This window comes from Schistocerca nitens, chromosome 4 (genome assembly GCF_023898315.1).
Source record: "Schistocerca nitens isolate TAMUIC-IGC-003100 chromosome 4, iqSchNite1.1, whole genome shotgun sequence".
Classification (NCBI taxonomy): Eukaryota; Metazoa; Arthropoda; class Insecta; order Orthoptera; family Acrididae; genus Schistocerca; species Schistocerca nitens.
In genome coordinates, this window is record NC_064617.1 from 803,323,305 (window position 1) to 803,339,064 (window position 15,760).

Here is a 15,760-nt window from a genome sequence, read left to right on the forward strand (position 1 = left end):
CCACCCAACCACCAAACGTCCTGACTGCACCCCTAGCTGCCCTGCCCCGTTCCCAACACATCGCTGCACACTCCCACAAGCAGCACTACACCCCTACCCTGCTATCCCTCCACCTCCCTGCCCCAGTCTCCTTTTTATCCCCAACACAGATTGCTTCTCCCATCAGGTGTAGATGCTTGAAGACCACCCTCAGTGGCCAGAGACAGTGGCCATGTGTGTATGAGTTGTACTTGTGTGAAGGTCTGCGTGTTTTCTCCTTTAGGAGAAGTCCTTTTGGCCGAAAACTCAACATTTATAGCAGTCTTTTTGTTACGTCTGTCTGCAACTCATCTCGTCTACAAGGTGAGTAGAAATCTTTCCTTTTCATAAAACTGTCATCTACAAACGCTAGATTAGATTTTAAATTTGGATAATGAGGTAATTTTCCACAAAAACTTGTAAAACAGCAAAATAGGGATGATTTTACACTAAATTTAGTAAAATTTCCACTGACGGAGGAGATGAGGAATGTATCTTAGTAATACTAATGTAGCAGTAGTAGAAGTAGAAGTAGCAGATGGAAAAGAATTTACTCAGAATTAGTACTGTAGAGTAAATTTCTGCCTAAATTTCTGCACACAGCTGTTAGAATATAATAAATAAACTGAGTGGTTGTAAGTCATGAAAAGCATTGTTCCATTTAAAGATATACCTTGTATGATGCCTTAACCGACTTGGAAGTCAGATGACAATCAGAGCAAGATGCATGGGTGATACCAAATTCGCGATTACACAAGAAGTTTTGTTTCTGTGATCTTTATTATTCTTCACAGAGAAGACTGCCATTTCATTGGAGATAATGTGGCACTGCTCGACAACTGTTCTGCACATTCTAACATTCTAAACATACAACGTCAAGGGAGCAGAACCACTAGTGACTTACAGTTTGGGCAGGATGTTACCAACACTGACCTATGGGGCAAGAGTGCAGATAATATAGGCTACCCACAAGGTAATCCTACAGCAAGCATTCTGTGTGTGCACAAGCCATTTGGCTGCTCCTACCCACAGACGCTTGGCCAGTGCTGGGGAGGTGAGAGGTGGGGGCAGTCAGCATGTACTTAAATTATGTTTAATTGTAGACTACTTACAGGTACATGCTGAGCAGGGAATTTTTTGCACTTACCTCTAAAACTGTATAAATTATCTCCCATTGCAATGGTCTGAATTTTGGATGGCCAAAATATTTTTTCAGAACCCGTATATGATTCTCAGATGGGCACTGACCGTCAAACTAAAAAGAAGAAGAATTTTAAAAAATGATGAAAAAAAGAATGACCATTTAATAAAACAATTAAAGTTTTTGAAAATTATTTCATTTTAACAATATGCAGCACAAAAGATAAACATGGGTATCTTTTATTTGAAATGAAATAGTTTTAATGTCTGGAATGCAGCATAAGAATAAAGAAAAATTCACAATTACTATACTGCTAACACTCTTCATCAACTGTCATGTTTCCGTGTTACTTTCTTTTACATTATTTTATTAATACTTGCGATATATTAAGACTTTTCTGTGGAATGTTGGTCATATTATTGCTTCTCACAGTCATGACATAAATATATTCATCATTAGTCTTAAATCAGCATATTAATTTTCCTTGACATTTTCCTCATTTAGTATATGCTAAGTCAATAGATTGGGGTTTCTGGATAATGAGTTTACTTTCTTATAACTTATTCTCTCATTTTATTTTATATTTCATGATTTATTTGTATGTAAAGTGCAACCAGCCACTTTTTTGGTCTACGATATGATTTATTTTCTGTACCATCAAGCAATTTTCAAACCACTGCAGTCTTATCATCAGATGGGGGTTACAGGAACATTGTCTGGACCAAGCACAGCTGGACATTACAGTCATAGTGCTGACAGAAACAGAAATTTAGTTACTGGTAACAAAAAGACTATGAACCTTAACGATCTATCTTTTCATAAACTTCTTGGTACGAATAAACAGATTCCTGTTATTTTTGCCACTACAATCACCATAGCATCCAGCTGCACTTGGTCCAAATAATATTCCCGTAACACCTCCATCTGATGAAGATCCTCCAGGGGCTTCAAAACTAGTAATGCTACAGAAAATAAATTGTACCAAAATTCAAGAACGTGACTGGTTGCTTTTTACATACATAAATCCCCAATTTAAATCACAGTTGCAGTTCATAATACACAATGGATACAATGAATTTATTTATACTTACCTCACAAAAAAGGATTACAATAACGATTATAAATCACAGACAACTAATAAATAACAGAAAAATAATATGTGGTACATTCATTGATTCACATAATGGGCGATCAAAAAGTTTCTTTTGGAGGGTATTGCTGCAGTGTATACCCTATGCAGCGTAACTCCAATGTGGGTATGTGAGCACCAAAATGTAGGTAATGGATTAGTGTGGCATTTGTGACTTTCTGAAGCCTGTGTGGTAAATGCAGAAACATGAACTATGGCAACATTGTTACCAACTGCATCCAAACAGGATCAATGTGCTGCTACTCTTTTCGTGGCTGCCAAAGGACAAATAGCACTACATGTCCATCTGACAATGAAGAATCTGTTTGGAGCAACATGTCTGTCGAGAACCACTATTGCGGAATGGTGCATCAAATTCCGAAATTCCGAGCTGATCGTGATTCAACACAAGATGCACAGGACTATCTGGAAGGCCAGCCTCATCCGTTACGGATAACAAGTGGGCAGCTAATGATACGATTAGGGCAGACAGGCACCTCACCACTTGTGTGCTAGCAAAGGATTTTGACTACAGCTTCAGTACTGTACAATACATTATCAGGCAGCAGTTTGGCTACCTTAGGCAGTGAATGCCAGACAGACAGCACATCAGATGGATCTTTGCCTGAAGCATCAGATGCTTTCCAATGTTGAAGGCAACATGTTCCTCAAATGCATTGTTGCAGGTGATGAAAGCTGGTGTGACCACTGTGAACCGGAGTTTAAAGTGTCAATGATGCAATGGTGTCATTCATCGTCCCTTGTCCCAAGAAGTTTAAGAGCCAGCCATCTGCTGGAAAAGTGATGCACACCCTGTTTTTTGATTACCAGTTCCCACTGCTTGTTGATTTGAAGGAACCTGTGTCTCCACTGTGGAGTGGTACTTCGCAAAGCTGGAGAAATTATGGCACACAATTGGCAAAATGTCTGTGAAAACTGTGACAAGGAGTGCAGCTGCTTCATGATGATTCATGTCCCCATGTCATGAATGTAATTCAGATGTTATGCCAACTCAAGTGAGAGATACTTGAGCACCTGCCCAATAATCATGATCTCTCCCCATGCAATTATCACAACTTTGGTCCATTAAAAAGGTCTTGGAGGGGTGACAATTTCTGTTGGGTGAAAATGTGCACCAGCCAGTTACGGACTTCTTCATGCAGCAGAACACAGAGTTTTACCAAATGCGTATCTTCAATATAGTGCATCAGAGGGATGATTGCCTCAATGATCATGGTGATATTGCCTAATTGGCATGTCAATTATGGACTGGACAACCTTTGAACAGAAACTTTTTATCACCCCTTAGATGGAAAATTCTGAAGTTTCTTCCACAATGAAACACAGGGAAACAGGAAAGTATTAGTTATGATCTGGGCAGCAATACAATGGAATCTACTATGGTATTATTTCCAGAGAAGAAATTATAGACAACAATCATACAATGACATGAGCACCACATAAAAAACACACTAGCCATTAGCAATGTATGTCTGCAGTCATGTTCAATACTTTGGTCTTATCACAGTGCTGGATAATAAATTCCTTTAAAGAGTTCAAGAAACCTCCAAGTACCCTGTATGAAAATAGTTAACACCAAACCTAATAATGGCTTATCCAAACTTTGTTCTTGGAAAAGTTGATTGTCTGGAGTAAAATAAATATCTTCTGGCTTTAGAGTTATCAGACATAATCAAGGAAGCAGAAACTATTTTATAGCGGGCATTGACAATATAAGTGTTCTGAAGAGTGGTTATGCACTGTGCTAGGACAAGATTACATTTACTATTAAATTCCAAGAAATCATCTGGGCTATATAAAACTGCAGATGGACAATTTGTGGACATAAAACAAATGTCCTTTGCATATGAAAACAGAATGGATTGTTCCAAACAAAAACCAAGTAAGAATCAAATACATGCTGAATCATGATGAAACTGCTTCCATGACCTTATGAAGTACCCAAAAGTATTATTAGACAAAAAATTCAATGATGGTATAAAAATTTTAATTGGCAACCAGGTATGCAATCTATTGATTGTAAAAACTGAATGAAAACAATCAATTCAAGTGGCTGTTAGAAAACAATTGACTCACTGCTGAAATTTTACATATGGGTTGCATTATTCATTCCATTTTTGAGTGAAATTAGTCTACGGCGCAACCGAATGATGACGACTGATTCAGTTGGTTGGACTATTCATTTTTTCTTTCAAGCAAAACCTTTCACTTGCTTTCTTCCAAGAGCAACTGGATGAAAACAGTCAATACAGCTCGTTGTGGTTCTGCATATTGACTGAATTATTCATTCGTTCTTTACAAGTGAAAGCAATTTGTAGTTTTTCTGCCAGTTGAACTATGTGTTTGTTCTTTAAACTGAGGAGGAGGAGGAGATTAGTGTTTAACGTCCCGTCGACAACGAGGTCATTAGAGACGGAGCACAAGCTCGGATTATGGAAGGATGGGGAAGGAAATCGGCCGTGCCCTTTCAAAGGAACCATCCCAGCATTTGCCTGAAGTGAGCTAGGGAAATCACGGAAAACCTAAATCAGGATGGCCGGACGCGGGATTGAACCGTCGTCCTCCCGAATGCTTTAAACTGAAACCACTCTATAATGTTATAGCTGACTGAGGTAGCCATCCATTCCTCTGAGTGACCAGACTGTAGTACTTTCATTAGTTAAACTAAAGCAGTGCTATACGACAGTGGTACACATACTCCTGGAGGGAGCCCTATCTTGGGAGGTATGTGAAGATATCTCATGGGGCATGTCAAAGTTAAAAAAAATAAACGTTATATAATGGGCAGGCAGACGAAAATGAGACAGATCGAAAAAAGTAAGTTGATTGTTTATTATTCAAAAGTAATCACCATACTCATTAATACATTTATTCTACTGAGATACAAGATGGTCAGTGCCTTAATGGAAAAATGTTTACAGTTGCCTATAGAACCAAGATTGTAATGAGGCAAGCACCTCTTTGTCCAAAGCAAACTGACAGCCATGAATGTCTTTTCTCAGAGTTTCAAAAATATGGAAGTCACATAGGGAGTGATTGGGTCTGTGTGTAGGATCTGTAAGGGCTTCCCAGCAAAACCTACAAGCGTGCTCGAAATAACCTCGGCAACACGTTGGCCCAGGATGATAAATGTATTAACATTTATGGTGATCATTTTGAAATAATAATGGTTTACTTACTTTTTTCCATCTGTCTCATTTTCACTTGACTGCACCTTATACATAAGAAATTAATTATGAATTTTCATGAGGACTAGGACCACAGCCTTCGAGAAATTTTTGAATGAAGTCACTTCGCTTGAGGCTGTTGGAATAATATTTATTGCAATTGCAATTTTGACACATGGTCTCTGTCAAGTGCTGTGAGCTACAACATCCCACAGTGCTTGACAATGACCATGTGCTGAAACTGTAGTCACAATAAATAATATTTCAACAGCCTAAAGTTGACTGACTTTGTTCAAAAAAAGCATTTAATTATGCACTGAACAGATCAAGTCTTCTTTTTGTTATTCAAAACTGATTAATATATTGCTGTGAATTGATTCCACATGCAATTAACATGTAACTAATTAAGCTGATGTATCACTGAAAGAAACATTTATGCTCAACTTTTTGTTGAGCATAAATGTTTCTTTCAGAGTACGAGACAAACAAAACAACATAACATTGCCATGTTTTATTGAATGTTTGCATTCCATTTTACTGAAAATGTGTGATCACATCAATTAATTAAAAACCATTTGAATTTACATCTACATCTATACTTGGCAAACCACTGTGAAGTGCTCAGCATAGGGTGCATCCCATTTTACCAGTTATTAGGATTTCTTCCCATTTCATTCACTTACGGAGTGCAGGAAGAATGATTGTTGGAATACTTCTTGGGCATGATGTAATTAATCTTATCCTCATAATCCCTATGTGAACAATACATAACACGTTGTAGTACATTCCCACAGTCATAGTTTAAAGCTAGTTCTTGAAACTTTGTTAACAGACTTTCTAAGGATAGTTATGTCTATCTTCAAGAGTCTGCCAGTTCAAGTTCTTCAGTATCACTGTGACACTCTCCCAGGGATCAAACAAACCTATGACCATATGTGCTGCCCTTCTCTGTATACATTCAATATCCTCTGTCAGCCCCATTTGGTACGGGTCCCACACACTTGAGCAATATTCTAGAACTGGTTGCACAAGTGATTTGTAAGCAGTCTCCTTTGTAGACTGACTGCATTTGCCCAGTGATCTACCAATAAACTTAAGTCAGCCACCTGATTTACTCATGAGTGAGCCTATGTGAGCATTTCATTTCATATCTCCACAAAGTGTTACACCCAGGTACCTGTACGAGTTGGCCTATTCCAACAATGACTCATAGATATTATAGTCATAGGATACTATGTCTTTTGTTTTGTGAAGCATGGTTTCACATACCTGAACATCTAAAGCAAGCTGCCAACCTTTGTACCACTTTGAAATCTTATCAAGATCTGACTGAATATTTGTGCAGCTTCTTTCAGACAGTAGATCATTAAAGATAAATGCATCATCTGCAAAAAGTCTGAAGTTACTATTAACATTGTCTGCAAAGTCATTACTATACGACACAGACAGCAAGGGTCTGAACACACTCACCTGGAGCGCACCCAAAATTACTTCTACATCTGACAATTACTCTCCATTCAAGATAACATGATGTGTTTTTCCTACAAAAAAGTCCTCAAACCAGTCGCAAATTTCACTTGATCCCCCATATGATAGTACTTCTGATCTAATCATGCCCACCACTAACAAAACTGTAATTTTCCCAGTTGATTGTTGGATGATTAAAATCTCCAGCAATAATTACAGTAGGACAGCGGAACTTACTACAAGGGAACTGAGGTTTTCTCTAATGTTTTCAGTTACATCGGAAGATGAATCTGGTGGGTGGCAGGAGAATATAATTATCATTTTATGCCCACCCCTAATGCCGAGTCTTGTTCAAACTATCTCACATGCCAGCTTCAATTTCTATCTCAGAGGATTTGAGTTTCTTGTCTATTGCGACAAATACACCACCTCCATTTCCCATTTGCCTATCTATTTTGATATACATTTAAATTCTCCCCAAAAATCTAATTTCTATCAACTTCAGTCTTCAAGCAGCTTTCCGTACCTAATATCATGCGAACTTCACTACTTTTAGGAGAACTTCAAACTCTGGTGCTTTGTTGTGAATGCATCAGCAGTTAATTACTAGGATGTTGATACACTCACCTGTGGGAGGGACTTCTTTCAATATTACACTGATACTCAGTACCCTACAACTTTCATTTTCTGGACTGTATGGAGAGTTACCTAATCTAAAATATCCTTGTGTGCACCCCCCACACAGTCAGCTACCTGAGTGGCAGCATGTGATGTGGAGTGCACACCTGTCTCATTTAGGGGGACCCTACAGTTCTCAACCCTATGGCTCAAGTCACAGATCCTTCGAAGTCTCTGGTTCAGTCCTTCCACTCGACTCAGAACCAAAGGGTTACAATCAGCTCTGGGGACAACGATGCAAATTGTGAGCTTCGTTGAAACTCAATGTGCAAGGATGGTCTTCTCAACCTTCTCTGCCAGTCACTGGAATACCCCAAATATGACCTTGGAGACCAGATGACAGGCCCTCAACGGCTGCCGGAACAGCCTCTTCAACACGACGAATGAGGCCCCCAGGCATAAACACTGGATGCACATGGTGTCCTTCTGGTCTCTTGCTGTCATTGCCCTAAGAGGCACTATCATTTAACATACACTTTAACTACCAACGATTAATAGACCCCCTACCCTTTTGCATTTGACTCATGCTGACACCAGACAAACCAGGTTTCCCCAAAACAGGTGAAGTGAGTCCCATGGGCTCAGTTTCAGTTTCAGTGAGACACAGCACCTTAAACTTGTTAGTTAGAGGGATTGGTACAATCAATGCCCTGAGTCCTCCCTGCTCCCCATCCATCATCATATATAGGATGCCTGGAATGCCATTCGCAGTCAAATTGACAAGTAATGACAGATGGTGGTACCACTGGTACATGACTCTCGAGAGCTCTTCCAACACGATGACTCTCAGCAACTGGCAATCAACTCATTCTGTATAAGAGAACAGCATTCACGGTAGGGCTGCATTTTAGCTGGTGCACTGTGTTACAGGACAGTGAACAACTGATTTTAAATTAAGTCCACTGATTATCTTTTAATCTATTGAGCTAAAAAGTTACTAATTCCCTATAATAATTGAAGCAAATACACAAAATGAGTTTTCTATTAAAGCAGCAGAAAAAACCTGCGGTAAAAATTACTCGTTTCCTATAACTTTTGAGGTTGATTATAGTTGTTAGCAAGCTCAAAAACAGAGTTAATTTACGATAATTATAGATAATATAAATGACTACTCCTTTTTAAGGGAAACTAGCTGTAACACAAAATGCTGGTTAGAATATCTGCTACAGCAATTAAATGCCAATTTACTACAAATTAGATTATGCATAAGAAAATGGGAGCTCCCAAAAATTCTCAAAATGCACATTTATCTGCATTGATATAAAATGAAATTCTGAGGTGATGTATTCTTTTGGCAGTAACTGTGAAACACAAATGCTGATTTGCTACAAAATAAGTTACATATTAAAAACACTCATACCAGTAACTTATGAAAATACAGCTTTGTAAGTGTTCGAAAATTCTCAGAAATGACCTATTTCTCATATAATTATGCAGTAAAATTAGACAAGATTGTTTTGAACAAGCATAGGCTTACTGTTCTCAAAAATTTAAAAGAGTACAGATAAGTTTAAGCCAACAAATGAAAATAACAATACGTGTTTACTGTGGCACTCACAAACGTTCAAAATATCAAAATATATCGCAACACCAATGGGTATTGATACAATCAATGAAAGATTATGTAGAATCTAGCAAACAGTAAAATATACCAATCTATATTTTCAAACTGGCACATGAATCTTGTACATGCAATCTCACACAAAGGAAAATTCCAATGTCAGCTGTTATGTATAAAAAAATATGCGAATTGCACAGATTTTTCACTTAGCTGGTTCTGTGCCAACATGTACACTGCTGTACTGATAAAGAACTGCTCTTAAGCACTTATTCAGCCATTTACTAGCGTACTGTGCAGAAAACCACGATACCAATTATGTTCATACATGTCATACAACTGCACACAAAGCCGTTTACATTCTACAACCTTCAAGATGTAGCAAGTATGAGAGTGAAGAAGTATATTCACATTCATATATTGGTACTTCAGTTTCACAGTTAAGCCTATGTTTAGCCATACTGTAAATGGTCTGACAGTATCCAGGATCACACCCCTCTGGATCACTGGGAGGGAAGTGTCTGTATTACTGCTTAGGGCAGCAGATTCAGTGGAGAGGTGGCATTTGTTGTCCACTGGCTGCAGCTGCCCTTTACCAGCAGGCACTTGTCACCTTCTGTATTAAGCTGCTCTCCTGATGAACCAGAAGGCAGGCTACACTCCATTCTGCACGATACACACACAAATTGCCGGAGAAGGCGTAGGATGAGGAAAGGGAGGGGAGGGAAGATTAATGTAAGTAGTAAACTTCTGCTCATATAAAGCAGCTCTCAACACATCTGTTGGCATTCACAGCTCGTGCAGTATCCAACAATAGTCTACATCTACATCTACATCTACATGACTACTCTGCAATCCACATTTAAGTGCTTGACAGAGGGTTCATCAAACCACAATCATACTATATCTCTACCATTCCACTCCCGAACAGCACGCGGGAAAAACAAACACCTAAACCTTTCTGTTTGAGCTCTGATTTCTCTTATTTTATTTTGATGATCATTCCTACCTATGTAGGTTGGGCTCAACAAAATATTTTCGCATTCGGAAGAGAAAGTTGGTGACTGAAATTTTGTAAATAGATCTCGCCGCGAAGAAAAATGTCTTTCCTTTAATGACTTCCATCCCAACTCGCTTATCATATCTGCCACACTCTCTCCCCTATTACGTGATAATACAAAACGAGCTGCCCTTTTTTGTACCCTTTCGATGTCCTCCGTCAATCCCACCTGGTAAGGATCCCACACTGCGCAGCAATATTCTAACAGAGGACGAACGAGTGTAGTGTAAGCTGTCTCTTTAGTGGACTTGTTGCATCTTCTAAGTGTCCTGCCAATGAAACGCAACCTTTGGCTAGCCTTCCCCATAATATTATCTACGTGGTCTTTCCAACTGAAGTTGTTCGTAATTTTAAAACCCAGGTACTTAGTTGAATTGACAGCCTTGAGAATTGTACTATTTATCGAGTAATCAAATTCCAACGAATTTCTTTTGGAACTCATGTGGATCATCTCACACTTTTCGTTATTTAGCGTCAACTGCCACCTGCCACACCATACAGCAATCTTTTCTAAATCGCTTTGCAACTGATACTGGTCTTCGGATGACCTTACTAGACAGTAAATTACAGCATCATCTGCGAACAACCTAAGAGAACTGCTCAGATTGTCACCCAGGTCATTTATATAGATCAGGAACAGCAGAGGTCCCAGGATGCTTCCCTGGGGAACACCTGATATCACTTCAGTTTTACTCGATGATTTGCCGTCTATTACTACGAACTGCGACCTTCCTGACAGGAAATCACGAATCCAGTCGCACAACTGAGACGATACCCCATAGGCCCGCAGCTTGATTAGAAGTCTCTTGTGAGGAACGGTGTCAAAAGCCTTCCAGAAATCTAGAAATATGGAATCAACTTGAGATCCCCTGTCGATAGTGGCCATTACTTCGTGCGAATAAAGAGCTAGCTGCTTTGCACAAGAACGATGTTTTCTGAAACAATGCTGATTACGTATCAATAGATCGTTCCCTTCGAGGTGATTCATAATGTTTGAATACAGTATATGCTCCAAAACCCTACTGCAAACCGACGTCAATGAAATAGGTCTGTAGTTAGATGGATTACTCCTACTACCCTTCTTAAACACTGGGGCGACCTGTGCAATTTTCCAATCTGTAGGTACAGATCTATCGGTGAGCGAGCGGTTGTATATGATTGCTAAGTAGGGAGCTATTGTATTAGTGTAATCTGAAAGGAACCTAATCGGTATACAATCTGGACCTGAAGACTTGCCCGTATCAAGCGATTTGAGCTGCTTCGCAACCCCTAAGGTATCTACTTCTAAGAAACTCATGCTAGAAGCTGTTCGTGTTTCAAATTCTGGAATATTCCATTCGTCTTCCCTGGTGAAGGAATTTCGGAAAACTGTGTTCAATAACTCCGCTTTAGCGGCACAGTCATCGGTAACAGTACCATCGGCACTGTGCAGCGAAGGTATTGACTGCTTCTTGCCGCTTGTGTACTTTACATACGACCAGAATTTCTTCGGATTTTCTACCAAATTTCGAGACAATGTTTCATTGTGGAACCTATTAAAGGCATCTCGCATTGAAGACCATGCCAAATTTCGCGTGTCTGTAAATTTTAGCCAATCATCGGGATTTTGCTGAGAGTTCCTTAATGTGAAACACATAAAATGACATTTCCATCCCAATACACTTACATTTTCAAGAAAATACTTTTTATTCACCTCACCTTGCAATAAGATACATTATTTGTCTCTAAAAAAAGTTGGCAACCCTAGTCAGGGTTCATCTATAAATGTGAAGACTGAAACAATATTTAAGTGAAATCACTCAATCCCAGACTGAGTGAAAGTGGTCATATAACAGACATAACCATCAGGGACCTGTGTCAGTCATTTGTTCCACAGTAGGTGTACAACTCAAAACTCAGTGAGTATGTCAGAAACATCCATACAGCTGATGTGGCTGCAAAGACTAATTTCGTTTGACTAAAAATACCAGCTAAATGAGATAACAATCGACTGGCCAATCAGTTGTTAAAATCAGTTGACTGTCCCATCACCAATGGGATCTGGCTTCCATTAAGGCAATGGTTGATGTTTTTGTGCACCTGGAAACAAGCACACTATGAAGCCCCAAGAGTAATTCGTAACTTCTTAAGGAGTACCTAGACATCAAAAAAGAATATGACAATGGGTTTTTAGTGTTCCTGAGAACAAAATGCATTTACACAAAGTCTCTCAGAACTTTTGTGCCATGCTCATGAAATAATGTCTGAAAGGTCACTAACTTATATGTGGACCACAAATTACAAGTAAAAGTGAATACTCACTAGATGAACAAAGGCTAACAAGTGACAGGCAATGGATTTAGCTGAATGTTTGGTCGCCAACACATTGGTGTTCGGTCTGTCATGCACACTAAACTTTGGGGTTGTGAGCAAGGAATTCAGTCATGTGGAATCGCAGTTAACTCTGATACCATGTTGAGGTTGCTCCCATTTTTTTTGTTGTTATAAACTAACATTTTAATTACAATTTCACCAGCTGATATTATGGAGGACCATGAGGATTTAGCAGCCATTACAGGGCATGTGCAGCACTTATTTTACTGCAAGATGCTGACAATTTAGCAGCCATTACAGGGCATGTGCAGCACTTATTTTACTGCAAGATGCTGACAATAAAAAAAGAAGAAGAAGAATTGATGCTGGTGGACAATCTCTCTTTTAGAAAGTAGAAAGTGTAATGTGAAAATAAATTAATATCCAGCCTTAACTTCTTCACTGACAGTGATAAAACAAGTGATTCATTTTATTGTTGTTACACACCGTTACATTCTAAATTCCACTGTTTTAATTTTTATTTTTTATATTTTATAAAGTATGTAAGGTACACCTAAGTGAATTTATGGTCTTAACCAGTAGAAGAAAAAATATTTTATAACTAATATGAAGATTTTTGTTTGTGTTAATTCTCTGAAGAGAAGACTTCATTAGATAATCAGCCAAATTCAATCTAAACTTGATTGAGGACAGTCTTTTACATTCTGGTACTCCTTCCTTTGCTTAAGATCTTTTCTACATAATCAAAAAATTAACAATAACTAAATCAGTAGCATGGTTAAACAGTGTAAGCGGCCACTTCTTTGTTATGGTGTTTGACCTGTAATACAGTAAGCCACGAACCTGTCACACAGATCAAAGCCAGCAGTGTTACAACTGGAGCTTTTTACAATAGCTGGTTTTGGACTATCAATATTTTTCTGACAAAATTATGAAACAGATAGATTGCTATTCACCATATAGAGGAGATGTTAGTCACAGATAGGCACAACAAAAAGACTCCCTGTCTGTGACTCGACATCTACACTATATTGTGAGTAGCAATCTATCCTTTTCATAATATTGTCATTATTCCAACATGGATTTTCCATTTTAACATTTCTTCTGAGCACTTGAAAATCACTTACAAGAACCCTGCGGCTCACTTCCAACATAGGGAGTGAACAGAATAACTGACTTAATATCTTCTCATTTAAAGACACACAGCATTTTGTACTGTCTCACATACTGATCCCATTCCCCTCTATTTAGGCCATGAACAACTTTAAATTTTGAAGCCACCTCATCAGTCCTATTCTTCATGATGGTCCCTCTTTGTTATAAACTGTTATCTAACAGACAGCTCAGTTGACTTATTCCCTGTATACAAAATAAATAAAATAAAATAAGTCTATCAATGTGTATTAAATGCTGTCCATTTTTTGGAACTGTCACAGTCAATAACTTACCTGAACCTGCACCTAAATCTATTTTTTTCAGTTCAGATTCAGTCACTGTTCCTTTCCCAGTATAAATAGTGAAACCAAGAGCTAGACAATCTGAAAAATACAATTTTTTAGCCCAAGGCTTAGGTGAAATGTATGTTCTCAAGCCCCATCTCCCAGAGAATGTGATCATCTGCTGGTCATTTGAGAAATGTTTAGAGTGTGACCATGTGAGAGATTTGTTTCTCTAAAGAATTATCTATTTCATTTCAAAGAATATCAACGAACATTGTAAGTTGTGCAAAATTATAAAGATATATTCAGTTATAAATTTTTTCAAATATTCATTTAATTTGTGGTTTGCAGTTGGAGTTCCAAATGTTCGTACAACAATGACGGACAAGCATAGTGTAGGCTGCCTGTTTAGTAGGTCTGTTACATTTTCTAAGTGTCCTGCCAATAAAATGCAGTCTTTAGGTAGCCTTCCACACAACGTTTTCTATGTGTTCCTTCCAATTTACGTTGTTTGTAATTGTAATTCCTAGGTATTTAGTTAAATTTACGGCCTTTAGATTTGTCTGATTTATCGTGTAACTGAAGTTTAACGGATTCATTTGAGCACATACGTGTATGACCTCACACTTTTCATTATTTAGGGCCAATTGCCAATTTTCAGACCATCCAGATATCTTTCCTAAATCATTTTGCAATTTGTTTTGATCTTCTGATGACTTTCTTAGTCGATAAATGATAGCATCATCTGCAAACAATCTAAGACAATTGCTCAGATTGTCTCCCAAATCATTTATATAGATAATAAACAGCAAAGGGCTTATAACAATACCTTGGGGAACGCCAGAAATCACTTCTGTTTTACTCATTGATTTTCTGTCAGTTACTATGAATTGTGACCTCTCTGACAGGAAATCGTGAATGCAGTCACATTACTGAGATGATACTCCATAAGCACGCAATTTCACTACAAGCTGCTTGTGTGGTACAGTGTCAAAAGCCTTCCGCTGTTCAGAAATATAGAATCAATCTGAAATCCCTTGCCAGTAGCACTCAACACTTCATGTGAATAAAGAGCTAGTTGTGTTTCACAAGAACAATGTTTTCTAAACCCATGTTGACTGTGTGTCAATACACCATTTTCTTCGAGGTAATTCATAATGTTTGAACGCAATATATGTTCTAAAATCCTGCTGCATATTGACGTTAATGATATGTGTCTGTAATTTAGTGGATTACTCCTACTACCTTTATGGAATATTGGTGCGACCTGAGCAACTTTCCAGTCTTTGGATAAGGAGCTTTTGTCAAGTGAACAGTTGCAGGTGATTGCTAAGTATGGAGCTATTCCATCAGCATACTCTGAAAGGAACCTAATTGTTATACAGTCTGGACCAGAAGACCTGCTTTTATTAAGTGATTTAAGTTGCTTCACTATTCCGAGGATATTTACTTCTACGTTACTCATATTGGCAGCAGTTCTTGATTTGAAATCTGGAATATTTATTTTGTCTTCTTTTGTAAAGGCATTTCAGAAGGCTGTGTTTAGTAACTCTGCTTTGGCAGCACTGTCTTCGATAGTATCTCCATTGCTATTGTGCAGAGAAGACATTGTGTCTTGCCACTAACTTATTTCACATTCGATCAGAATCTCTTTGGATTTTCTGTCAGGTTTCGAGACAAAGTTTCATTGTGGAAACTATTATAAGCATCTCACATTGAAGTCCGCCCTAAATTTCGAGCTTCTGTAAAAGACTGGCAATCTTGGGGAT

General features: G+C 38.3%; 1 protein-coding gene across 3 annotated transcripts in view; it reads right to left on the reverse strand.

Annotated features, from left to right (window-relative positions):
- Positions 1-15,760, reverse strand: part of LOC126253215 (Werner syndrome ATP-dependent helicase-like) — a 215,509-nt gene that overhangs the window by 177,947 nt on the left and 21,802 nt on the right. For all 3 annotated transcript variants that reach the window (XM_049954396.1, XM_049954397.1, XM_049954398.1), the window contains one exon: positions 1,166-1,273. In XM_049954396.1, coding sequence (XP_049810353.1) covers positions 1,166-1,273 — 108 coding nt within the window. The remainder of the gene's footprint in view (positions 1-1,165; positions 1,274-15,760) is intronic.